The sequence below is a fragment of the Garra rufa genome, chromosome 22 (assembly GCF_049309525.1).
Source record: "Garra rufa chromosome 22, GarRuf1.0, whole genome shotgun sequence".
Lineage (NCBI taxonomy): Eukaryota > Metazoa > Chordata > Actinopteri > Cypriniformes > Cyprinidae > Garra > Garra rufa.
Window position 1 is genome coordinate 17630968 of NC_133382.1, and position 25437 is coordinate 17656404.

At 38.8% G+C, this 25437-nt stretch overlaps 2 protein-coding genes across 3 annotated transcripts; one reads left to right on the forward strand and one right to left on the reverse strand.

The window, feature by feature from the left end:
* Positions 1-6: 6 nt before the first annotated feature.
* On the reverse strand, positions 7-9740 carry ankrd22 (ankyrin repeat domain 22). 2 transcript variants are annotated; one of them, XM_073828028.1, is made up of 7 exons: positions 9620-9740; positions 3399-3435; positions 2549-2740; positions 2282-2389; positions 1946-2023; positions 1716-1814; positions 7-446 (listed from the first exon to the last, which is right to left on the reverse strand). In XM_073828028.1, exons 2-7 carry the CDS (start codon positions 3417-3419, stop codon positions 369-371), a joined length of 576 nt encoding a protein of 191 aa, XP_073684129.1. In that variant the 5' UTR covers positions 3420-3435; positions 9620-9740; the 3' UTR covers positions 7-368. The 2 variants fall into 2 exon arrangements, with proteins under 2 accessions (XP_073684129.1, XP_073684128.1); XM_073828027.1 differs by lacking the exon at positions 9620-9740 and having other exon boundaries at positions 16-446; positions 3399-3663.
* Positions 9741-9949: 209 nt separating this feature from the next.
* On the forward strand, positions 9950-25039 carry stambpl1 (STAM binding protein-like 1). The gene is made up of 11 exons (XM_073828025.1): positions 9950-10088; positions 12147-12253; positions 13096-13313; positions 13852-13927; positions 14630-14725; positions 14826-15135; positions 15831-15955; positions 17463-17600; positions 19080-19192; positions 23443-23542; positions 23660-25039. The coding sequence occupies exons 2-11, from the start codon at positions 12224-12226 to the stop codon at positions 23714-23716; spliced, it is 1263 nt and encodes a 420-aa protein (XP_073684126.1). The 5' UTR covers positions 9950-10088; positions 12147-12223; the 3' UTR covers positions 23717-25039.
* The last annotated feature ends 398 nt before the right edge of the window (positions 25040-25437 follow it).

Here is a 25437-nt window from a genome sequence, read left to right on the forward strand (position 1 = left end):
ACTTTGTTCAGTGAAAGGTTTTACTTTTGAACTAACACTTTAACACAAACTAAATCCATTTGAAAGTGATAAAAACAAAATGTAACACTTTAAAACAAACTGAATATACATAAACAGTACATTAAATTATCAATATACAAATAAGAATCAACAACACACAGTACAACACTTAATCAAATATGCTTAAATACATCTTTCATCTGAGAAATTTATTTTATAACAGTAAGTGTAGTGCAAAGTGTGTAAAAAAAATAAAAATAAAAATTGTGGTAATTGGTGTAAACCCAATCTAAAACTCAGCTGGTGAATTGTAAAGGATCCCACTGCTGCTGTACATGAAACAAGTCTCTTATATTCTCCATTAATACTCACATTGATTTTGTTAACATTGTAACAATTTTGTGGAATTGTAGTCTCCTTGCAATATCTAGTGGAGTTTCATGATCCTGTAAAGACAGAAACAAAATGTCAAACTATTAATAGTGTTACACAATGTGTATATACTAATATATATTCAGCACACCACTTTAACAGAGAGAAAAGAGAAAACAAAATGTCCAATGCTTGTTTCACATCAGTTTCAAATCCTGTCTCAGCAAATGTAATTTTTTCAAAACACTTTCGATTACGCTTACCAAGTTCTCAGTTGACATTAAGAGAATATGTAACTTGTCACCACTTTAGTAATTTTCACCTTATCTAGCATGTAGACAGTTGACATTTTTGAAAACTTACTATACAGTGCCCTGCAAAAGTATTCATTTTTTCACATTTTGTTTTGTTGCAGCATTATGTTAAACTGCTTTAAATTAGTTTTCCCCCCATATCAATTTACACTCCATACACCATAATAATGACAAAGCAAAAACCAGATTTGCTAATTTTACAAATGTATTAAAAATAAAACACTGAAATAAATACATTGCATTAGTATTCATACCCATAACCCTTAACTAGTTGAAGCACCTTTACAGCCTTAAGTCTTTTTGGGTATGATGTGACAAGCTTTGCACATCTGCATTTGGCAATTATCTGCCATTCTTTGCCTCACCTTTTCACCTCTCAAACTCTGTCAGCTTGGATGGGGGCTGGCAGACATTTTCTAGAGTCCTAGTTGTTCCAATCATCTTCCATTATGGATAATGGAGGCTACATGCTTCTGTGAACCTTCAATGCAGCAGATTTTTTTCTGAACTCTTCCCTAGATCATTGCCTTAACGCAAGTCTGTCACTGAACTCTACAGGCAGTTATCTTGACCTCAGGACTTGGTTTTTGCTGATATGTATTTTCAGCTGTTAGACCTTTTCTGAGGTGCGTGTCTTTCTAAATCATACTCATTCAAATGAATTTGCCACAGTTTAACTCCACTCGAAGTGTAGTAACATCTAGAAGCAATATGAATGCTCCTGAGCAAAATTTCGAGTGTCCCAGAAAAGGGTATGAATACTTATGCAACGGGATCTTTTCAGGTTTTTATTTCTAATAAATTTGCTAAGTTATTACAAACCAGTTTTGTGCTTTGTCATTATGGTGTATGAGATGTAGAAAAAAAATAATTTAAAGCAGTTAAACATAATGCTGCAACAAAACGTGAAAAAAAAATTAGGGGGTATGAATACTTTTGCAAGGCACTGTAATAAAAAGAAGACAGTAAGATTACGAATTCCTATATAAAAATTCATGTTCAAATAATTGCTATAAATAATGAACTTACTTTGTTCTGTACTGAAACATCTGCATTTTTCTCCATTAACAATGGAATGATCTTGTGACTTTTTCTTTGGCACGCATAGTGAAGTCCAGTGTTCCCCTTCTAATAATAAAAAAAAAGCAAAAATGCACAAATTATACCATGAACATCCTTTTTAGTAGGATCATTATGTGTTAATTATTTAATTTCTCACTGAAAAAAAAAAAAAAACTAAACATGAGTGCTCTACTTACATAGTCCACAGCATTTATATCCACCTTAGTGGCCAACAGAAGCTCCATCAATTGTACATTTTTTCTTTGCTTCTCTTCCTTTTTAGAGATAAAAGGTACAATGCTTTAACACTGTATAATTAAACACATTTAGGTCAGTCATACAATAAAATCAGATTACATATGTGATGGACAAGAACACATTTTAAACACCACAAAACACTTTCTATTCCTGTACACTAATATCAGGAAAATTCCTTATTCACACAATAGGTTAAGATTAATTTTCAATTTTCTCTTTTTCCCTCAACAGTAACTAGTCTCTTCCAGAAATCCAGTTACTGAGGAATAACCTACCATTATAAGATAACCAATTAACAAGATAGGCATTAATATGGCGATCATCAGGTAGTCCAGGAAGGAAAATGTTCTTCTCGTAGCATAGTGCAAACATGTCCTTTCTTTCTAATGGAGAAACGTACATATTGATATGTTTAAACAAGCAAGCTGACCACACAAAGTAAACAATCATCAATAAAATGCACCAGATGGTGAGTCAGAAAAACATGCATTAAAGGGAATCACTGCACATTAGACTCGTAACAATGACAATTTATGAAATACCTTATTTCTGATAGACACATTTGCATTGCAATCTAGAAGGTATTTGACAGTCCTGAGGTTTCCCTGTCTACAAGCAGCTATGATCGGCGTGTCTCCTGTTCCTTCATCTTGAACATTTACATTTTTGGGATCAGCTGAGATCAGTTCCTGCAACTTGTGGACGTCATTATCATAAGCTGCCTGACACATAGGCTATGGAAAGAAAGCAGCATAAAATATGATTAGAGCACATGAAACAACTAATACATTTAAGAAATGTAAGACAATTAAAGTATATGATTTTAGAAACACGGCTTGATATCAGATGGACTGAAGAGTAAAACAGGTCTGGTAACATCCCAAACATGACAGATAGCTTAACACATAAACACACCCTTTCCAAATAAAAAATTACAGCTAAAATAACAAATGCAACGTTTTTATTTACATAAACACTGTACATTGAGGTCTTTAAGCATATGAAAGCCATTCTATGTCTTTCAAACTGAAGATCTAGAAGTTAACACTGTAATAAATGTAAAATAAAAAAGAAAAAAAGAAAAGACAGGTCTCTGTATTATCTGTGAACCTGTGTTAAACTGTCTAAGAGGACAGTTATTTGGCACTGGCACGTCCCAAAAGTTAAAATAAGCCTAATTAAATTTTTACTCAGTAGAAAACCATTATGTTGACACAGAATTGAGGTATGAAGAACAAAGCTCATTAAGTTGTTACAGCTTCAATTTAGCATAACACGATCAGTCGATTACCATAATCATCAGTTAGATGAGCCAAGTCAGTTGTTTTCTAAAGCAAAAAAAAAAAAAAAAAAAAAAAAAAAACCAAGACACGTTTTAAAGGAGTTCCTCACCTCTGAGTACAAGATCCCCATTTGGCTTCCTCTGTCCCTAAAGGGAAACAAAATGAAATCCTTAATGCAGACTTTGACGTTATAAAACTAACAGCCCTTTGCTAACTTGTTTGCTTTCAACCTTGCGAATTGTGTGAAACAGCGCTTCAGATAAGGGTGTGGTCATGTTACATTGACGCATACGTCATGACGCAATCAGTGCCGTTCAGGTGTAGCGGTGGATTCCCGTCCGTTAAGATACACTCATTTCCTTTCAACAGAAGCTAGAATAGACAGACTGTCTGGATAGTTTAAACAGGTATAATGAAAACAGCGCTTCAGATAAGGGTGTGGCCATGTTACATTGACGCATACGTCATGACGCAATCAGTGCCGTTCAGGTGTAGCGGTGGATTCCCGTCCGTTAAGATACACTCATTTCCTTTCAACAGAAGCTAGAATAGACAGACTGTCTGGATAGTTTAAACAGGTATAATGAAAACAGTTTCCCAAGTAAGTAGAGCCAAGAAAACGAACAAACAAATACACGGAATCATACAAATCACAATTGGTTTTGTTATTTCACTCAGGAAATTCAGTCAATTCTAATCAAAATTAGAGAACAACAACTAACACTTAGGTCCATAATGGACAAAAATGTCCATGTCAAAAAACTGTCATAAAAATGTTATATTAATATTTTTTTACACTTTCACTGACTGTTTTTTTTTTTTATCAGCATCTCTTCTATTCATAATTACCAAACATTCATTAATTTTCAGAATTGTAATGCCTTAAGAGCCGGTTTCTTTACATAATGCTCAATGTCAGTGGGCAACACTAGCTCCAAAGCTTCCTCTGCTGAGTAACATCTCTTCATCTTGCAAGCAATGAAATGACCAAGCCCTCAAGCACCAAATATGTTTGGCTGTGCGAACCAGGGGCGTCGTAGTTGGGGGAAAAGGGGGACTAAATTACCAGGGCCCCAAGTGTGGGGAGGGCCCCCGAGGATCAACCCCCCCCCCGGAACGTAGTACAGCGGGGGCCCCTTAGCTGAGTCAGTGCACAGGGCCCAGAACGACGCAGCGACGCCCCTGGTGCGAACACTCAAACTTTGTATAAAATCTACCAGACTAAACAATCAGCATTTTCTTGTGGTGAAAACAAAAACAATGTGTTTAGGGGCTTCTGAACTTCTACATCAAATTCAAGCTCACCTTTTATCTCTATACAAAAACAATAACAAATAAAAAAAGTGCAATCAAGGATTAAAATGTATGTTTGGGTGAAAAAGAAAAATCCTCAAAGCTCATTAACCTTCTTTGACCTTATTCATAGTTTTCACATGGCACTATGACCCTGCCAAGGGTGTAACTCATATACATGTAGTGGGATTTTTGATTGCCAGTACAATACAATATTATTCTTTCAAACTAATTGCACACATTCAATTTTCAGTAAACACATGCAAACCACACTCTGACATCCGTACCAACATACCCACACAATTATAGCTGCATTATTTTTCCAATTGACTCTATAATAGACTATAATATGCATAAGCAGAAAACACAAATAAAGCGAGTATTTCTTTTATATGCCAAATTTAAAAAAAAAATGGCACAATCTAGTAAAAAATTGTAAAATTTTAAAATCTGAAGCCTTGCCGATAGAATGAATGCCTTTTAGCAAATATTGCATCATTTTATAGTCAAATGGCCTTGGGTTAAAAAATTGCAGTTTTAATGGTTTTCAATGTGGACATTTTTGTCCTTAAGGTCCTGAGTGTGAGTATTTTTTGTACGGAGGGTAAAATTGATTTTTTGAAAGAAATGAGGGTGAAATATTAAAATGTCAATAAAAATACACACCTGAGCCAAAATTTAGGCTTAACACAGGCACACTTATAACAAAAAACAAAACTGAAATGGACAAAATGTCCATAAGGTCGCACAAGGGTTAAGCATATTTTCTAAATTAATTGTATTCTCAAACACAGTACAAAAACTTTAATGAGATATTTGAAAAAGAACTCTGATCAAAATTAGAGAACACTTAAAGATGCTAATTTCTTTGATTATATGACAAACCCGGTTTAACTGGCAGCATTCCTCTAATTTACACTGAGATTGCAAGATGGCAGGCTGCTCTAAGGTGACTGAAACCCGGCGACAGCCCTTTCAGCCACTACAATGACAATGACACTAATTCATTCAAGTCCCTCAAAAAGGCAGGTCATCCACATAAGACATATGCATGAGATAAAAGGATAATGCGGAGACTCTCAGTGGAGAATCGGTTCAACACTGCAGCCGGAATTGCTTCCCAGTTCAGCGCTGAACAAGGTAAGAATCTGTCTCAGGATGTTTAAGAGAAGCTGGACTGAAAGCACACTCTGCAGTAGCTATGGATGATGTCAGCATGCTTACTAAATATGCACACTGTGATTGGCTCATAGGGGAGGGGTTTCTGTCGTAGATTTATTCATTGAAATATTGTGCAATATTATGTTATATTCAAATAAAGGTTTAAAAATACAAATGCTGCCACATTCAAATAAATATTTTTAAATTGCAGGCCAAGTGTGTCATGATCTGGGCTGTGGGGTTTCCCTCAGCCACCTGGGGTCGCTGTTTTCCCTTCCCTGCACTGCACTTCCCTAATTGTTCACCTGTCAAGATTATGTCACTCGTCTTCCCCAGCTGATCACTATTATCATTTGTCTTTATAATCTCCACACTTTCACTACCCTGGTGAGTCTGCATTGTTTTCATGTTTCCTGTCTTCTTCGGTGTTTGTATCCCTGCCTTGATCTAGTCGTGTTTGTGCCGTGTTGGCCTTTTGTTTATTTGTGTTTATTGTTATTAAAATACTCACCTGCATTTTGGACCCAGACCTCGTTCATCCCTAACGTGACAGAATGCAGACTCCTACTATGGGTCCAGCGGGGAGTTTTTTTTTCGCGGAGGCGGTGACTGTGCCCGAGTGGATGGCGGCCATTTGCGCTCGTTGGGCGGCGGAGGCGGCAGCGTCCACTATCTCGGTTCCTGACGCAGCGGTGACCGCGCTCTCTGTTCCTGACGCGGCGGTGATCGCGCTCCCTGTTCCTGACGCGGCCGTGACCGCACTCTCTGTTCCGGATGCGGCGGTGACCGCTATCTCTGTTCCTGACGCGGCCGTGACCGCGCTCTCTGTTCCGGAAGCGGCGGTGACCGCTATCTCTGTTTCTGACGCGGCGGTGACCGCTATCTCTGTTCCTCACGCGGCAGTAAACGCTGTCTCTGTTCCTGACGCGACACGGACTGCTATCTCTGTTCCGGACGCGGCACTGACTGCTATCCCTATTCCTGAGGCGGCACTGACTGCTATCTCTGTTCCTGACGCGGCGGCGTCCGCTGTTTCTGTTCCTGACGCGGCGGCGTCCGCTGTCTCTGTTCCTGACGCGGCGGCGGCCGCTATCTCCGTTCCTGACGCGGCGGCAACCGCTATCTCTGTTCTCGAAGCGGCGGTGTCCGCTATCTCCATTCCTGACGCACAAGTGACCACTGTCTTTGTTCCTGATGTGGCACTGACTGCTATCTCTGTTCCTGACGCGGCGGCGATCGCTATCTCTGTTCCTGACGCACAAGTGACCGCTGTCTTTGTTCCTGATGCGGCACTGACTGCTAGCTCTGTTCCGGACGCGGCGGTGACCGCGCACGTTTCTCTGGCGGCGAGGCCAGCTCACGTTCCTCCGTGGCACGGGCCTGGCCCACCATCCCTCCCCCTGTATCACCAATCCCCCGTTCCACCTCCCTCCAGACTTTTCGGCCTTAGGGAACGTCTGGAAGCCGTTCCGTAGGGGAGGGGTACTGTCATGATCTGTGTGTGTGTGTGTGTGTGTGTGTGTGTGTGCACCTGGTATTCATCACGTTGTGGGGACCAAATGTCCCCACAAGGATAGGAATACCAGTAGATTTTGACCTTGTGGGGACATTTCTCAGGTCCCCATGAGGAAACAGGCTTATAAATCATGCACAATGAGAATCACAGGTTTAGATTTTTTTTTTTTTTTTTATCCATTGGTATTTGACAGAATTCATGATGCCATGTTTACCAAGGGTACCAATATTAGTAGAGGGCACTGTATGTTAAGCTAATAGTCAGCCTCTTACATATGTGCTTCTCATAAACAATTAGTGGATATACATATAAACAGCCTTTTAATTAACAGTAGAATAATCATGGCTGATATTAAGACATTAAAAGCATACTTAAAAGAAAACCAAACTGGATGCAAGAACAGCTGTTAGTTCTTGCCCAACTTGTTAATGAAAACAAGAATAAAATCAAAGGAAAATATGGATTTGGGATAACCTCCACAACCAAAGATAAAAAAGAGATGCAAATAAATGCAGTTTCTAAAATGTTTACATTCTGAAGGCGGATTGCCAGCAACAAACATTTTAGATTTTTTTTTAATGATTTTACTGGTTATAATGGGAATTGTACTGGTTTTAATGGAAACTGTAATTGTGCCTGTTGGTCTCTGCTGGTAATTGGTCACATTTTTTGGCAGCTTGTTAAAACTACTAAATCCTAATGGAACATGTCCCAAAACACACTACAGGAAAACATGTTCTAATGGTTAAAAGTGGTTTGTAATGGTATTTGTAGTGGAAACCATTAGAATTTCTGTGATTATATATATATATTTTTTTTTTTTCAGAAAGTAGGGACAGTTTGTGATTTGGTCTTAGTGACTTAAGAGCCCTCCTCGCTACTCCTAACATTTTACAGATTTAGGAGCTAGTTTTAGCACTAAACCGCTTTGTGAAATACTCTTAGAGCAAAAAATTAGGAGTCCTAAATTTAGGACTGACAAGCCCATTATTTTTAAGATTTTCTCCTAAATTGCAGTTATTAGCTAATTTTAGCCTTAAAATGTTTTGTGAATACAGGCCCTGATCTAAACCCAATTAAAAACCTCTGGAAAATCCTTGGCGACACAGTTATGGCTAAGAATGATGAGTCCAGTCCAGAGTGAGGAAAAAAGCTCAGAAAATCACTCTGGACCCCTCACATCCAAGCCATCCCCTCTTTGAACTCCTACCATCCGGCCAGCGCTACAGAGCCCCAAATATCAGGACTACCAGGCAACATGAACAGTTCTTTCCCCCAGGCAATCCACCTTATGAACAGTTAAAATGTTCCTCCCATTGTGCAATAAAAATGTGTGGAATAATCTGACATCTATTGCTACCACCTCCACCCTAACACATCCCTGCATTCCATTCTATCATCTATAGCACAACTGTACATACCACCTATTGATTTGTCAATTTATTATTTACAAATGATTATTATTATTTTTTTCTTTTTGTCTATTTATGTTTACATATGTGTATTTTTCTTATTCTCTTCTCTGTGCATTGTTGTCTCTGTGTACTGGAAGCTAATAACACTGAAACAAATTCCGTGTATGCGCAAGCATACTTGGCAATAAAGCTCTTTCTGATTCTGATTCTAATTCTAAGAACCTCACCACAGTTACCAAACTATAAAGAAGAGGTGGACCAAGATCACACAAGTGCAGTGTAAGAAACTAGTGATGTATTGTGGCCACAGATGTGCTAACAGTCATTTAAAGCAAGGGCCCTTTTCACCTCCTACTAATTTCTGCAGCAGTGTAATCTTCTTTCGTGCTTCAGTAGTTATGTTCTCTAATTTTGATCACTGTGATTCTATGGTTATTTTGTAAAACATGTCAGTAGAACAGTGGTATACCCACAGCTAATATTCCTCCAAATATTAAGTCATGACGATTAACAATATTTCACACACACACACACACACACACACACACACACACACACACACACACACACACACACACACACACACACACACACACACACACACACACACACACACACACACACACACACACACACAAAAATCAAGTATTTACAAGTAATTTCTCTAATATTCTCTGTAGATAGAATAGAATGCTAGGCAGATGTGATTTGGCAATTCGGATGAGTTGTGCCCCATCTGGTGGATAAAAAAAGTACAAACAATCTATATATTTTTGTGTCGTAACCTTTCACAAAATAAATGCAAACAATTGTTAGGCAACACCGTCTTTAAAATGTGAATCATAGACTCTGTAAATGGTCAATGCTTGAAAATAATGTCATGTTTTATAGTGTATATCTGTATATCCAAAATAAAAGCTTGTAAATTTCACGATATACATCTACCTTTACAGACGTACGGTCATTTCCATTTCCCACCCCCTTTAGCTGTCACACTGGTTGCGGCTCAAATCTAGTGAACTAGACAGCATTTAGGCATCATAGAAGAATCCCGAGAATCCGGACGCTGAGTAGATAGGCGGCTCGTGGGGTTTTGAAACACAGCCAGTAAAAGCGCCGCTGCTACAGCAGCATTCATCTGACTCGCAGAGCTCCGGGCGAACCATCTGACATCGCAGGTTATTCGCTCTCAAAGACAGCAATCAGCCATTTTAGCCTTGCGCGCATATCCATGCCAAAAGAACAAAGCTTCCATGAGGCACAAAGGCAAAAGACCGAGAGTTTTAGACAATAATCAAAAACCTGCTCTTTCATTTACGCGAGTTGCCTGCTTTCAAACTGAATTCTAGCATGTGCCACATGTGACGATTGTAGGAATGTGGAGCATGGGATCACAGCAGCCCATCACCTACAGGTGAGGATTTTATTGCATTTATACATTTAATTTTTGTGGTATTTAATAAGGCCTATCATCATTGCTGGTGTTTTTTTTTTTGTTTTTTTTATCGTGGGAATATTTTGTGTTTACATTGAAATTGTTACAATCTTATTCTTGTCAGATGGGATGTATCACTTAACTCATCATGGTTTACTGATAAAGTGATAATCTGATCAGTGTTTCTCATATCTGTGCTGTAGGATTTTGGCTTGACATCTTAACTATATTGATTGTTTATCGGAGGAGCTCCAAGTTTGAGCACTTTAGATGTTCATCATAAAAAATGCACTTATAGATAAGTCATAAATCAGAGGAGATTGGAAAGTATAAAGAAAGTTACTTTAGTTTAATATTACTTCTACCTATAGTACTCATTGTTTTGAAATGTGTTTTATTACAAGTTAATATACAATATATTATATTAGAGTCTGAGTTGTTCATGTGCTGGGCAGGAATAAGTTCTTCATAAACTTTGACATCATACATTTCATGCATACTTTAGCAATTGCTAGCTAGACAAACCTAGTACATACATACGTAGTAGAAATAATAGTCATCATGTTATTATTATTTAATTGTTAGACATCATGTGAGAGTCATAGAGACTAGATTTTTATGTAGCACAAACAGATGAGGACTGTGGTTTGATTTGGCTTTTAAAATATGTTGAAGAACCACTCATCCCTTCTTGAAAATGCTTGTGTTTTTTTACTGTGTAAACCCTCTTTAGATTTTAGAAGAACACCTTATTTCAGTCTTTAACCCATACAAGTATTTATTTATTATTATCATTTTTTTTTTTTTTTTTGTAAAAAAAAATGTTTATTTTTAGTTTGTTTTACCATTTATGACATTTAAAATCTTTTTGCTAGTATTAGTAGTAGAGACAGTTTCTTGACTCATTATTTACTAAATAATTACATGCTTTCTTTAATTATTAGTAAATGTGACCCTGGACCACAAAACCAGTCATAAGGATAAATTTTACAAAACTGAGATGTATACATCATATGAAAGCTCAATAAATAAGTTTTCCATTGATGTATGGTTTGTTAAGATGCATCTATTTTAAAATCAGGAATCTGAGGGTGCAAAAAAATCAAAATACTGAGAAAATCACCTTTAAAGTTGTCCAAATTAAGTTCTTAACAATGCATATTACTAATCAAAAATTACATTTTGATATATTTACAGTTGGAATTTTACAAAAAATCTTCATGGAACATGATCTTTACTTAATTTCCTAATGATTTTTGGCATAAAAGGAAAATCAATAATTTTGACCCATACAATGTGTTTTTGGCTATTGCTACAAACATACCCCAGCGACTTAAGACTGGTTTTGTGGTCCAGGGTCACAAATGTGAAATAATGCTCTTTTTTTTTTTAAAGTTGATATACCGGATATATTATATGCATATAATCTAGACTGCTTATTATCTTAATTAATCAAATGCAAATTTACATTATGCAAGTCCCTAATTATCAGAGATTGCTCAGTGTTAAATCTGCCACATCTCTTTTACACTGCTCTCTTATGTTAACAGTGCATCTACTTTAAGGCATCGTTAATCAGAATATTTTCTTCTGTGGTGGTGCTTTTCCATTTGTTAATTTGCAATTTGCTGTACTCGGCTTTCAAAGAGTAAACGAGAAAGATACAGTCCAATATGTACCTAGCTTTGTGCGAAATGAAAAAGCTCACCAAGGATTTTTTTTTCACAGCTGAAGATATCCATGAGTCACCATATTTTGCTGCATGGTAACAAGCTGTCATAGCAACTGTAGCTCAGATTCTGGAACGAATAACCGTGTTATTTGGACCACGATGGTGAATTATATTCAATAATCCCTGTGGAAATGCAAAGGGCATGGTAACCGTGTTAATAGATTAGGAAGAAAACGCTAGGAATTCTAGAGCATAGAGTTGTAGCCAAAGCTAGTGTTGAGTAACTGAAAACAAAGACTGTATCGACCCAGCGGCCTCTTAATAGCACAGCTGTGATGCCAGATATGGTGTTTCTTGCTTCTCAGCTCGGAATCATCTTGGGAGATGACAGATGGATGCATAGGGAGGATCGAAGCCTGCCAGCCAACGTTGTAAACTCACCATGGACCAGGGCTTCAGTTTCAGCACACTGGTGAGTGGCATTGTGGGAGGAGGAGGGTGGTGGGTAACAGCTGATATTACTCGGAGGTGGGTCGCAGGGACAGAATGGCTTCTTCTGACTCACTCCCATTAGTATTCCAATTGCAGCTGCTCCGTCATTCAGATCCCTCCATCCTGGAGTGGGCGAGAGGGAAGTAACGGATGTAGCCCCCTTCACACTTTACTTCCCTCTTCGTGAATGCCTGATCAAGCATAGTCGTCTTATTCTGGTCACCCAGAATCCCGTTCTCCAACAATAGTACAGCGACTTCTAATTTGGCTCTTTCACAACATTTGCAGATTTGTATGCATGTACTGTTTAAAAGTCAAGCAAGCTGTCATGTCCAACAAGTGTAACTGCTCGGCAGGCCTTCGTTGGATTCCATCAGTGTCCTTCTGCATGTTGATAAGACGCCCACTCTTTTCAGTGACCCTAAAACAGAGGCTCTGTTTAGTCATTATTATAAGAGCTGGAAGCAAACTCAGCGTGGGTGCTGCTGGGTGTTCCGGTTCGCTCAAGCTGGGTGATGAACAGAGCTTATGTTGTGTTTATCAGAGGCCTGTGATGTCTTTAGAACTAAATGTTCTGTGCTGGCGTATGGGGACCAATCCTAGTTCAGTTTCAGCACACAAAATAAGAAAAGAAGATTTGAACATTTAGAATAGAGGGCTAAATTCTCTGAAATAACATCACTGTATGTCTTTATCAGCAATAGTGCTTTGTAGCTGATAAAACTCTTGCACATTATGTCACCATTGCCTCGGTCTACAAAGGGTTCCTTGTATGCCACTGCTTTGTATTCACATGGCTTTTGTTGTCCTCTCCGTTTGCAGAAAAAGTTAGCAGCTGAGCCAGATCACACTGACGTTACTCTGCCAGCGGTGGAACGTGTGCGGGCCCTCAGCAAAATGGGGTATAACATCGAAATAAATGAAGACATCGCCCCGAGACGCTACTTCCGCTCTGGTGTGGAGATGGAGCGTATGGCAGCTGTTTATCTAGAGGAGGGCAGTCTGGAGAATGCCTTTGTCCTCTACAACAAGTTCATCACGTATGTTTAGTTTTTTATTAACGCTTGTCCTACAGTATTTAAAGGATTAGTTTACTTTCAGAACAAAAATTTACAGATAATGTATTCACCCCCTTGTCATCCAAGATGTTCATGTCTTTCTTTCTTCAGTCATAAAGAAATAATGTTTATTGAGGAGAACATTTTAGGATTTCTCTCTGTAATGATATGAATGGTGCCCCTTCAAAGCTTCAAAGAGCTCTAAACGATCCTAGCCAAAAGAAGGGTTTTATCTAGTGAAACGATTAGTTATTTTCAAAACAAATTGACAATTTATTTACTTTTTAACCTCAAATGCTAGTCTTGTCTCGTCTCTGCAATGCGCATGTGTAGTCTGTGTGATCCGGGTCAATATAGTTCGGTTATGTCGAAAAGCTAATTTTTGTTCTGGAAGTGAACTAATCCTTTAAGGTCACAGGGATGCGGGAGTCTTTTCCAGCACCTTAGGCCATTTTTCTTTTGTCTTCACAGCTGTCCTAAAATGTATTCTCTAATTCATGGCAATTTCACTCTTGTGCAGTTTATTTGTTGAGAAACTTCCCAGTCACAGGGACTATCAGCAGTGCAACGTCCCTGAGAAGCAAGTGATAATGAAGGTAAGCCCCTGGCATGTTACTCACAGGAACTGATGGAGCCCTGTGGCGCTCAGCCCACTGTAAATCTGATTAGCATCATGCTCAATTACCTTGGCTAGAGGACTTGTCAGGCTCCCAGCTGCTCACATGGTGGGTTTGCCTTGTGTGGGCACATGTTCTGCTTTTAGTTTAACATAGTAACATGAAACTGACTGCAGTCAAAAGGGTTTTCCCAGTCACCTGATGTATCAGTCATTGTTTAAGAGACCTATGACTGATTAAAACAGTATTTTTTAAAATTGTGTTTTTTTGTTGGCATATTTAAAAAAATTAAAAAAGTTAGGATGTGACATATTAAAGATTTTGTCCTTTTATTGAACAGACATTAGTGCGACAATATTTTTGGTTAGAATTTGGAGGTTAAATAGTCTAAATTTTGCTGAATATCTGCTAAAAGTTTCATCCACTAGCTTATACTGTAAATACAGAAAAGCCGCAAAACTCACATTTTTATTTCATCATGGGGTCTTTAACCTAATGATCTTAATGTCTGCTGATGGTCCCTGAATGCAGAAAAACATGAGTAATTGGTTTAAGTGTCTCTATTCCCAGCTTTTAAAAAAATCATTATGTCCCTGAAAGCTTTAGCGCATATTGATCTGGTACTCGCTGTCTGTAACACAACCCCTAATGTTTGTCCAATTATCTGTTCATTATGTTCAGAAATTGCAGGAAGTGGCCTTTCCACGAAAGGACCAATTGAAGAGACTTCTCCATGAGAAATACAGCAAGGAACACAGTGAATATCTAAAGAGTCAGGTACATTCGATGGAGTACTTCTCATTCACTGCTGATGGAAAAACCTGTTAATCAAATTTCAGATTCATTTCATTATTGTGAATATTATTTATATTTGCAGACTCAAGCCGTGGCTGTTGACATGTGTAGTGAACGACTGCAGAAGATGTCTCTGTTGGAGGAGGAACGGCAACGTGTAGCACAGCTCAGGAAGATGCAAATTGAGTCTGAGCAGTTCCGCTACTTCGAGGACCAGTTGCGTAGACAAGAGCTGGCCAGTCGCAGGGATGAGGCTGTTCCCAAAGTGCCTGAACAAACCGACGGGTCCTGCTTATCCCAGACCCCGAGAAACCACGTGCGCCTTGACCCCAATCGTAATAAACCAGCGGCCCCCGTCCCTAAACCGGCAGCCACCTTAGCAGCTGTGCAAAGTGAGTGCCCTAATCTAGTTTACTAATTTAGTTTTTTAATAAATTAACTGTTAAACTGCATATTGCTAGGTGTATGTTCTTATGTAATCAAACAATTCATGTTTATTCATTTTTACACTCCTCTTTAAATGTTTAGGGTAAGATTTTAGAGTAGAATTTGTTTAACACTTATCAAGACTGCATTTATTTGTTCAAAATACAGTAAAAACAATAATATTATGAAATATTTTTGCAATTTCAATTACTTTTTTTAATTGAATATGTTTTAAAATGTAGTTTCATTATAATAGGTACACAAAAACTTTTTTCATTATTGTCTATGTTAAAAAAAACAGTGCTGCTTAATATTTTTTGGAAACTATGATACTTTTTTCCCGGATCCTTTGAGTAAAAGGTTCAAAAGAACAACTTATTTAAATGTAAATATCTATATAAGTATTTTGCTATGTTGTAAATGTGATCAATTTAATGTTCCTTGGCTGAATAAAAAGTTTCATTTTGAACAGTCATACATCCATAATAAGTGGGATAATGTACAGTCAGGCAGTTGTTATTGCAAAATAAACCTCTTCAGAATGCTAGAAAGCATCTAATGACCCTGAAGGGGTTTATTTTGCATTAACACCTGTCTTGCTGTACTTTATCCATTACTTGTGTTATTAGCAGTACTACATTATGTTCATGTGTGTTTCTAGATCAGCGTGTGGAAGGCCTGAGGCGGGTTTTGATCCCACGAGACCTGACTTACAGGTTCCTTCTGCTGGCTGACAGTAACACGGCGAGAGGAATTGAGACATGTGGAGTTCTCTGTGGAAAACTGGTAAGTACTCAGCTGAAGCATACTGTACCTCCTCTTTTGTGCACATTAGAAACTTTTATTCTTGAAATAGCTGATTTTTTGAAGTGAGTGTGAATATGGTTTGGGAAGTGTTAAATGCCAGTCATCTTTTTTTGGCTATATGCAGTCCTTCTCATTCACTGTAAAACTAACAGCTTTGGTGTTGCACAATCAGTGTAAATACTAGGTGTGGATCTGGACTTCCTCATACTTTCACCACAAATAGAATCATGACACTATTTATGAGCATTACACAGAATTTCAGTTTCTTATTCACCAGCCACCTGCTTCCATCTTAGTCTTGCAGCAAATAAGTTCCTCCCAGCACTTTTTATTTCTCATTCCCCTTTGTACACTTTTATCACTTGCTTTACCTGTTAGTCCCAAAATCCTCAGCTCCTATAAAGAATGAATTGGTTAACTTGTGTCCAGTGATGCACAATGCAATGGTGGGAAGCTGTTAATAGTAGGGCTGCCCTCGACTAAAGATTTTTCTGGTCGACTAGTAGTCGTTCATTTTTAGCATTAGTCAACTATTAGTCGCATGTTTATTAATAAACCATATAAATCGTAATAATGAGCCGTTAATTGCCTACATAACCTAATAAGTGCTCAAGTGCATGCAACAAAGTCACAGCATACTGGTAGATATAATAATTCCAAATGTGCCAGGGAAAAACAGCAAGGAAACTGCATAAATGTTTTAATAATATATTGATAAACTAGTGCTTTCTTTGTTTTCGGCTTAAGAGATGAAGTTGGCAACACAGACTCGTCATCTCTGCAGTAGTGATGCACCTGTATGCATGTTTTATATGGATTACATAATATTTGTTTTCCATTTGTATTGGTTCATTTAAAATAGAAATTTCACTCTCTATAGATATAGTTGTCATGTCTGTAAGGCAAGTATACATGGAGTTTCGAAGTTTCACACTCAAGTTCAAAGAGACTGAGACGGCAGAAAGCGCATCCTGTTTGCTTTAATTATTTTACAAAAGCACAACGTTTCATTGTTATTGTGAGTGCACACAAATAAACACAGTCTTTAAAAGATTTAAAAGATTCAAAAGATGTATTACTTTTATCTGTATGACCAAAATGACAGAGTATTTTAAGTGATCGCACCGGCTTACTCATGCAGTAAGTGCGCTACTATTCAGCTTCCACACTCTGCACAGACACTTCAATAGTGCACATTTTTCTAGGTTAACATTAGAATGTGCTGCCATGTAAAGTTGCTACTACATACATTGTTTAGATGAAAAGCCATAATTGAGTTTGATGAATGATATGTGAGCAATGGAAAGTCCTGCCCGATGTACTATATTACCACATAGACCAGCCATTAACGATCTCTCCGTCACAGACTGCGTGACTTCGCCACTTCCTTTGGATTTTTTTTCCTTTGGATTTTTTTTTTTCGTCGACTAACCAGGGAGCAGCCCTGGTTAATAGATTAACTAAAATCTGTTTTGTTGTCCCACAGACACACAATGAGTTTGTGCTGACCCATGTGATCGTCCCCAAGCAGTCCGCTGGCCCTGATTACTGTGACATGGAGAATGTGGAAGAGCTGTTCAGCTATCAGGATCATCATAACCTTCTGACCCTGGGCTGGATCCACGTGGGTGTTTCTCTTTTTCAGACTATGACGTATTCTCTGAATACTAAAATTAGAGCTATGCACCTCTTTTTTTTCACACCTTTGGCAGGTGAAAAGCTGGTGACAAATTTTTAAACCCTAACAGAATCTGAGTCTGCTGAAAGCACCACATATTTTTTTTACAGATTTTAAGCAGCCATCATTCACATTCCATTCCACTTGTGTTTATTTAGTAATAATATTTATATCCTTTTAACTAGCAATAATAGTGTACCTTCTGTATCCTTGAAAATAGGGGATCATAGATGATTTGTGATTCATGTACACAAGGTCCCATAGTTCAGCATGCCTGTGATTTGCTGATTAGTTGCAAAGATTAACCATCATAGAGTGATACAAGTGTTTCTAATTCTTGCCCGTTTAAACATTCATGCAATTTTAAACCATAAAGTACAAAAAGTGGCAAAAAAAAAATCATTCGGTACTTGTGTTTACACTCAAATCTCAAAATATCCATCTCAGCAAGTAAATTCAAGTAAATGTAGTCAGTTATATCTGAAGTGTAGTGAATGTAAACAGAAATTGGATGTGTATCATTATATTGGATCCTTGCATTCAGTCTTAATGTGACAGCACACTATTATACCTGCTGCTCCCTGTCTCATTAATATTAATCAAACAACAAAGCACAGCATTAACAAGGATTAATCTCTATTTAATTTATACAGTGAACACTATGCAGTGTTATTTTACACTTAATTTATTTCTTACTGTTCACTTGTAATAAATAATGTTTGAACTTTTTAGTTATGCTACTAGTTTTTGTTGTGGTATTGTAATTTTTTCCGAAAACTCAAAAACCACAATATAATCCAAACCATAAATTTATGATCCATTGAACCCATACTCAAATATCAGTAGAAAAATGCGATAGAAAAAATAATGCATAGTCATTTTTAAATGAAATCAAGTAGGTTTTGAGGTTAGTAAGATTTTTGCACCAAAAAATGTTATTTTGAACTAATATTAATAAGAAATGTTTCTTTAGCACCAAATCAGCATTTCTGAATAATAAACACATACAAACAGAAAACATTATTTATTAAATTTTAAATTTATGTTAAATTTTATTTGTTATTTTTATATTTTGGATAATATTTCACAATTTTATTGTATTAACTTTATTTATTTTCAAATCAATTGGTGAGCTCTTCAGACTTTTTAACAGTAGTGTATAGAAATAAGCTACTTATATAAGTGGCAGACCATGTACTTAAAAACTGATTCTGTACCCAACTGTATTAATTTATTAATTGAATAATGAAATATAATGGGGCATCAGTTTAAGGATCACCATGGAAACTACTGTACTTACTGAACTTTCATTCTTACTTCTTCAGGTCACCTGCTCATTTTGCATGGTGAATTATTTCATGGCTGCATAAGAAAAAGGGTCTACTAAATGGTGTTAATTTGAATATTTGCTTTTTTGGCTCATAGACGCACCCAACACAGACGGCCTTCCTCTCTAGCGTGGATCTGCACACACACAGCTCTTATCAGCTCATGCTACCTGAGGCCATCGCTATTGTTTGCGCACCTAAACACAATGAGTGAGTATAACGCTTACAGAACTCCCACACCCTCTGCTTTTTTCATCTGCAGCCTCTAAAGTGCTACATCAAATGAATGAATGCAGATTAATTAATTTTTTTTTTAACAATAGATGTTTGATTGTTTAACAATTGTTTATCATTTAAACATCCATGAATCATTGCAGTGTCTTGGTTGTTAAAAAACATTGAATTAATGCAAATAAATTACTAATTATATATATATATACTCTAGCAGTCAAAAGATTTCTTTTTTTTTATAACTGTTTTCTATTTGAATATATTTTAAAATGTAATTTATTCCTGTGATTTCAAAGCTAAATTTTTAGCATTATTACTCCAGTCACACGATCCTTCAGAAATCATTCTAATATTCTGATTTGCTGCTCAAAAAACATATATATTTTTTTATTATTATTATGTTAAAAACGTCTGAGTGGATTTTTTTTCAGTTTTTTTGATGAATAAAAAGTTCAGAAAAAACGTGTCAGGTTACTTATGTAACCCTGGTTCCCTGAGAGAACGAGACGCTGCGTCATCAAACGCTGTGGGGAACGCCATTGGCGAGCCGCACTCTGAACATAGTCAAGTCAAGTCAAGTCACCTTTATTTATATAGCGCATTTAACAATACAGATTGTGTCAAAGCAACTGCACAGTATTTAAACAGAACAGTAGTGTGTAAGTAACGCATTATTGTAAATAATCAATTTTCAGTTAAAGGCAGTTCATCAATGAATTCAGTGATATCATCATAGTCTGTAAACCAATCAGAAGACGGGAGTGGCGTCACAGGCGTGGTGATGTAAGCGACCAGGAAGTATAAAGCACGTGCGTTTCAAACCGGCGTCAGCTTCCAGGAATGAAGCGATGCGCGGCAGGGATGCGGGAATTATGGTCCATGACGCAGCGTCTCATTCCCTCAGGGAACCAGGGTTACATACGTAACCTGAGACGTTCCCTTCCGGGAATTCGAGCTGCGTCATCAAACGCTATGGGGAACAAGATATCCACGCCCCCATAATTCCAAGTCCCTGCCTAGTGTATGTGCTAGGACAAGAGTGGAAAGCGTTGTGTCTGGTGAATCATGCCAGAACACAGGAAGTCTCGGCCTGGGGAAATTGCCAGGACACGAGTGATAATACACCTCCGCCTGGGAAACTGCCAGGACCCGGAGGGGGAGTAATACACCTCTGTCTGGGGAACCGCCAGAACAAGAGGGAACAAATACACCTCGGCCTGGGGAACCGCCAGGACACACGAGGGAGATAATACACCTCCGCCTGGGAAACTGCCAGGACCCGGAGGGAGAGTAATACACCTCTGTCTGGGGAACCGCCAGAACAAGAGGGAGAGAATCCACCTCGGCCCTCAGGCACACGAGGAGAAGGTAGTACATCTCTGTCTGGGAAACAGCCAGAGCAAGAGGGACACAAGTAGTGCCTGGTGAACCTGCCAGGACACTGGAATGTCTCCGCCTGGGGAAATTGCCAGGACGCGAGTAGTATTACACCTCTGCCTGGGGAACTGCCAGAACAAGAGGGAGAGAATATATCTCGGCCCGCAGGCACACGAGGGACAAAATATCTGTCACTCAAGGACAGAGGAGGACTGGAGTGGCTCTCAGGTCTAGCTCATAGAACCTGACAAATGTTAAGGGTGAGGACCAACCCGCCGCACTGCAGATGTCCTGTATGGGGACACCTGCTGCCAGAGCTTTAGAGGCAGCAACGCCTCTAGTAGAGTGAGCCTTGACCCCAAGGGTGATGGCAGGCCAGAGGACTCATAAGCAGTAGTAATGGCATCAACGATCCATCTACTAATGGCTGGTTTTGACGCAGGGTGCCCCCTCTTAGGAGGACCGTGACAAACCAACAGTTGGTCTGACTTTCGCCACAGGGCAGCTCTGTGGACGTAGCACTGGACACATACAGTTATACTTCCGATGGTTGCGCTCCACGAATGGAGGAGGGTAAAAGGCCTGGAGTGTGACCAGCTGTGGTACTGCTGTCGGGACCTTCGGGACATACCCGGCTCTAGGGTAGAGAAAGGCTTTGGCCAGACCGGGCACAAAGTCAGTATAAGAGGGGGGCCACTGAAAAGGCCTGAAGGTCACCTACTCTCCTCAGAGAAGTAAGTGCGAGCAGCAACGCAGTCTTAATGGTAAGATTGCGGTCCGAAATCTCCTCTATAGGCTCGAATGGAGGCCTACAGAGAGTCTCGAGCACCACAGCGAGATCCCACGTGGGGACCTTCAGTCTCACTCGAGGCCTCAACCTGAGTGCACCGCGGAGGAAACGTATGACCAAGGGGTTTCTACCCACTGACAGGCCACCGAGAGGGGCGTGGTAGGCCGATAACGCCGCCACGTACACCTTCAGGGTGGAGTGGGTTAGCCCTGCGGCAAAGCAAGACTGCAGAAACTCCAGTACTGTACCTATTGGGCAGTGAACTGGGTCTACTTGGTGCTGGTTACACCATGCAGTAAACAGTTTCCACTTAAGGCCATAGAGTTTCCTCGTAGAGGGAGCTCTGGAATGAAGGATGGTCTCAGCAACCTCGGTTGAGAGACCAGCCTCTATGAGATGTGCCCCCTCAGGGGCCACACCCATAGTTTTCACATCTCCGGGCGGGGGTGAAGAATTGAGCCCCCGGCCTGGGAGAGGAGGTCCCTCCTGACGGGAATCTCCCATGGAGAGCCATCGAGGAGGGCAATTATGTCCGAGAACTATACTCGGGCCAGCCAGTACGGGGCTACTACCAGCACGTGACGGTGTCTCAGGTCTGGGAGGAAGTGCTTCAGAGCCTGAAACACAGCAAGCGTCTCTAGGCAGTTTATATGCCAGGAGAGATGTTGGTTGCTCCACAGACCGTGAGACCCTGAGACAGAAACCAAGGTTTTTCTGTCAAGGGGGGCGGTTGAATACTTTCGTCCGCGCCCTCCACATCAACCTCCTCGGAGGAAGACAGGAGAAGCACAGACTCCTCTTCCTGGAGGGAAGGAACCGCAGTGCGGGCTTCCTCATCCAGTAGGAGGTCAAATGATTCACTAGGTGAGATAGGGGATCACCCGTTTCCATTCCCTCTAGTAAATCAAGCTGCGAACCCCACGAGTGCAGCTGCCTCGGCGGAAGCGGGGCCAGACCCGCGAGGATTGCTGGAGAAAGGCTCACTCCTCCAAGAGAGCCTTCCGGGAACGGAGCACCCGCAGTGGTCATGATCGCACTGTGGGCAGACAGTGTGACTGTTCTCTTTCTTGGTAGACATAGTTTGCTCAAATAAAAGTTGTGCAAACTGGCACAGAAAAACAGCAAACTATGCAAGACAGACACATACACAGAGCGCTCTCGCTGAATGACAAAAGCTGACGCCAGTTTGAAACGCACATGCTTTATACTTCCTGGTCGCTTACGTCACCACGCCTGTGACATCACTCCCGTCTTCTGATTGGTTTACAGACTATGTTCAGAGTGCGGCTCGCCAATGGCGTTCCCCATAGCGTTTGATGACGCAGCTCGAGTTCCCGGAAGGGAACTGCATTTATCTGAAATAGAAATCATTTGTAACATTAAAAAATGTCATTATAATGATTTTAAAGTGTCCTTGCTAAAAACAAGTATTAACTTTTATAATTTCTTTCCCAAAAATAATTAAATAAATAAAATATACTGCTTCCAAGCTCTCTTTTGAATATTATAGTGTATAATGTTACAAAAGCATTTTATTTCAGATAAATGCTAATTTTTGGATATTTCTATTTATTAAAGATTCCCGAGAAAAATGTGTATTACTAAATATTGATAATGATTGTAATAAAAATGTTTCTTGAACAGCAAATCAGCATATTAGAATGATTTCTGTGAACACTGGAGTAATGATGCAGAAAATGTAGCTTTGATCACAGGAATAAATTAAATGTAAAATAAATTTACAATAGAAAACTGTTATTTTAAAATAGTAAAAATATTTCGTAATGTTACTGTTTTTGCTTGAACTTTTCATTTCAAAAACTTCAAAAACAATCAAAAACTTTTGACTGGTAGTGTAAATATATACTATATTTTATAATTTGTCCAAATTCTTGATTGTTCTTTTTTTTTGTAATGGATAGATTTCTGAAAATAAAAAAGTAAAGAAATTAAAAGTATGTAGATACACGTATAAATATGCTATACCTATGCGTACTTAAAAAAATAGATACGTAAACAAACATTGAGATTATTAAGATGTGTGTTATTTTTGCTTCTTCAGCACGGGAGTGTTTCGACTGACCAGTGCTGGAATGGGAGAAGTGGCCGGATGCAGATTGAAAGGTTTTCACCCCCACTCTAAAGACCCTCCTCTGTTCACTGTAAGAATCCTGCTGTGAATATGAAAATTAGCAGCTATATGTGCCTTCTGTTACAAATGTTGACCTCAAAATTAAAATGCCTTTAGAGAAGTGAAACACCATTTTTTCTGTTTACAGATTTGCAAGCACATTGTGGTGAAGGACTCGAAAACGACAGTTCTGGACCTCAGGTGACAGATGAAGGGAAAAAATATTTCAGTATCAGCAAACCATTGAGAATATTTATATCTTTCTTTACTTGAAGGCTTTTTTGTATTTATTTATTTTACAAAAAGGTACTGTGAAACAGAATCCCTCAGCTACACAGTTTGCTGTGAGCAGGTTTAGTGAAGTTATTGAGTTATTGTTCAAATGGTGTTTTATGTTTTTTAAGTCATCATGCGCTTTTTGTTCGTGGCCAGGTGTTTTTCAAAAAAGTTGTGGTCAAGATTGTACCATCTCTCTTATGATCTGACTGCTGTTTTGGGTCTTTGTCCTCAAGGTGGCGTCCTTTATCAAGGAATACTTTGAGGCTGCTACAATGTGAATTGAGTTCAGGACTTTTTAAAAGGAAGTTGTATGTGTGTATCCAGTGATATCACTTGCAGTTCTCACTCTAACACAATAATACACTGAAGAAGTGAAATTTAATTTTTAAACCTGACTGGATTTTCTAGTTTTGTTTATGCTGCCAGTACAAAAATAAAATGAATTGCTATGAGAGTCCTTTCTAGGCCTTACTACATATTACTATCATTTTTGTGATTAAATGGTTGATAATTATACTTTGTATATACAGTCCATTCACTTAATTTCAAGCTAAAGGATTTCTTTTCCAGCTTCAGCCTAATGATGCAATATGAAGTTGGCCAGTGAGCTGGCTGTTTTGATTTCCAAGTTCAGATTTTTCTCTCTGTGGATCTGATTACAAGGGAAGTGACTCTTGAAAGTTTGAAAAGGATTTCTCTCTTTTCCAACTTCCGCCTAATGACGCAATATAAAGTTGGCCAGTTAGCTGACTGTTTAGATGTCCAAGTTCAGCGTTTTTCCAATGTGGATCTGATTACAAGGGAAGTGACTCTTAAAGTATAAACAAGATTGGGATCTCTTAGACCACACCAAAGTTCCCGTAACAGAATAAGCAAAGAAACCTAAGAGACATTACCAGAGGGCCTTGAATGCACTGATCTCAGGGTTACATTCCCTCATTTTGACAACTTGATCTTTGTCTCCGCTATTTTTATGGTTTGAAAATAATTTTTGTCACCAGTGGAACATGAAATTCAATGTATAAGTTGTGAACTCATCTGAGCAGTTATGAGAGTGTTCACTATATCATGTATTTCTTGTACAATGTGGCATTGGATCGTTTCTTCAGTGTGGCTGTGTGCCAGTGGCTCCACTGAGATGTTTTGTGCTTTGTGCTTAAGAGAGTACAAGGAGGCTTATGTGTCTGTACAAGCACCATTCTTTCCTCAGCGCATTTCCTAATAAAAGCAAAAAACCTCTGCTTTGAAACGGCGTAACACTGTGTTTTTAATCTGTAACTGATTTAGAGTGGGGAAACTTATCTTTGTCATCTTCCCAAGCAAACTGATGCGTATAGTATGATGAAATCAGAAGCATTTAGCCTGATTCATCACGTCATTGATTGCTCATACATGCTTCAACATATCATGCTGTGCATTTGATTAATTTTCCTTTCATTTTTTTGTTAAAATGGGAACCATTTAATCTAACATTTAGTCAAATTGACAACATCTTCCTATTTTTTGACCTGTGATTTTTCATGACTTCTCCTTTTGTGATTACTAGAAATCAATAATTATTTATAAAAATATCATTATTGTAGTATCTTTTAAAGAAGTCCACATCTAGAACAAACATTTACAGATAATTTCACCCCCTTGTCATCC

Coding starts and splice junctions, on each gene's coding strand:
- ankrd22 (XM_073828028.1), bottom strand. CDS start 3,419: ATGGGGATCTTGTACTCAGAG. Junction 2,741..3,398: donor TGGGGATCTTGTACTCAGAG/GTGAGGAACTCC, acceptor TTCTTTCCATAG/CCTATGTGTCAGGCAGCTTA. Junction 2,024..2,281: donor TAATTGGTTATCTTATAATG/GTAGGTTATTCC, acceptor ATCTCTAAAAAG/GAAGAGAAGCAAAGAAAAAA.
- stambpl1 (XM_073828025.1), top strand. CDS start 12,224: ATGGACCAGGGCTTCAGTTTCAGCACACTG. Junction 12,254..13,095: donor GCTTCAGTTTCAGCACACTG/GTGAGTGGCATT, acceptor CTCCGTTTGCAG/AAAAAGTTAGCAGCTGAGCC. Junction 17,601..19,079: donor TGACCCTGGGCTGGATCCAC/GTGGGTGTTTCT, acceptor TTTGGCTCATAG/ACGCACCCAACACAGACGGC.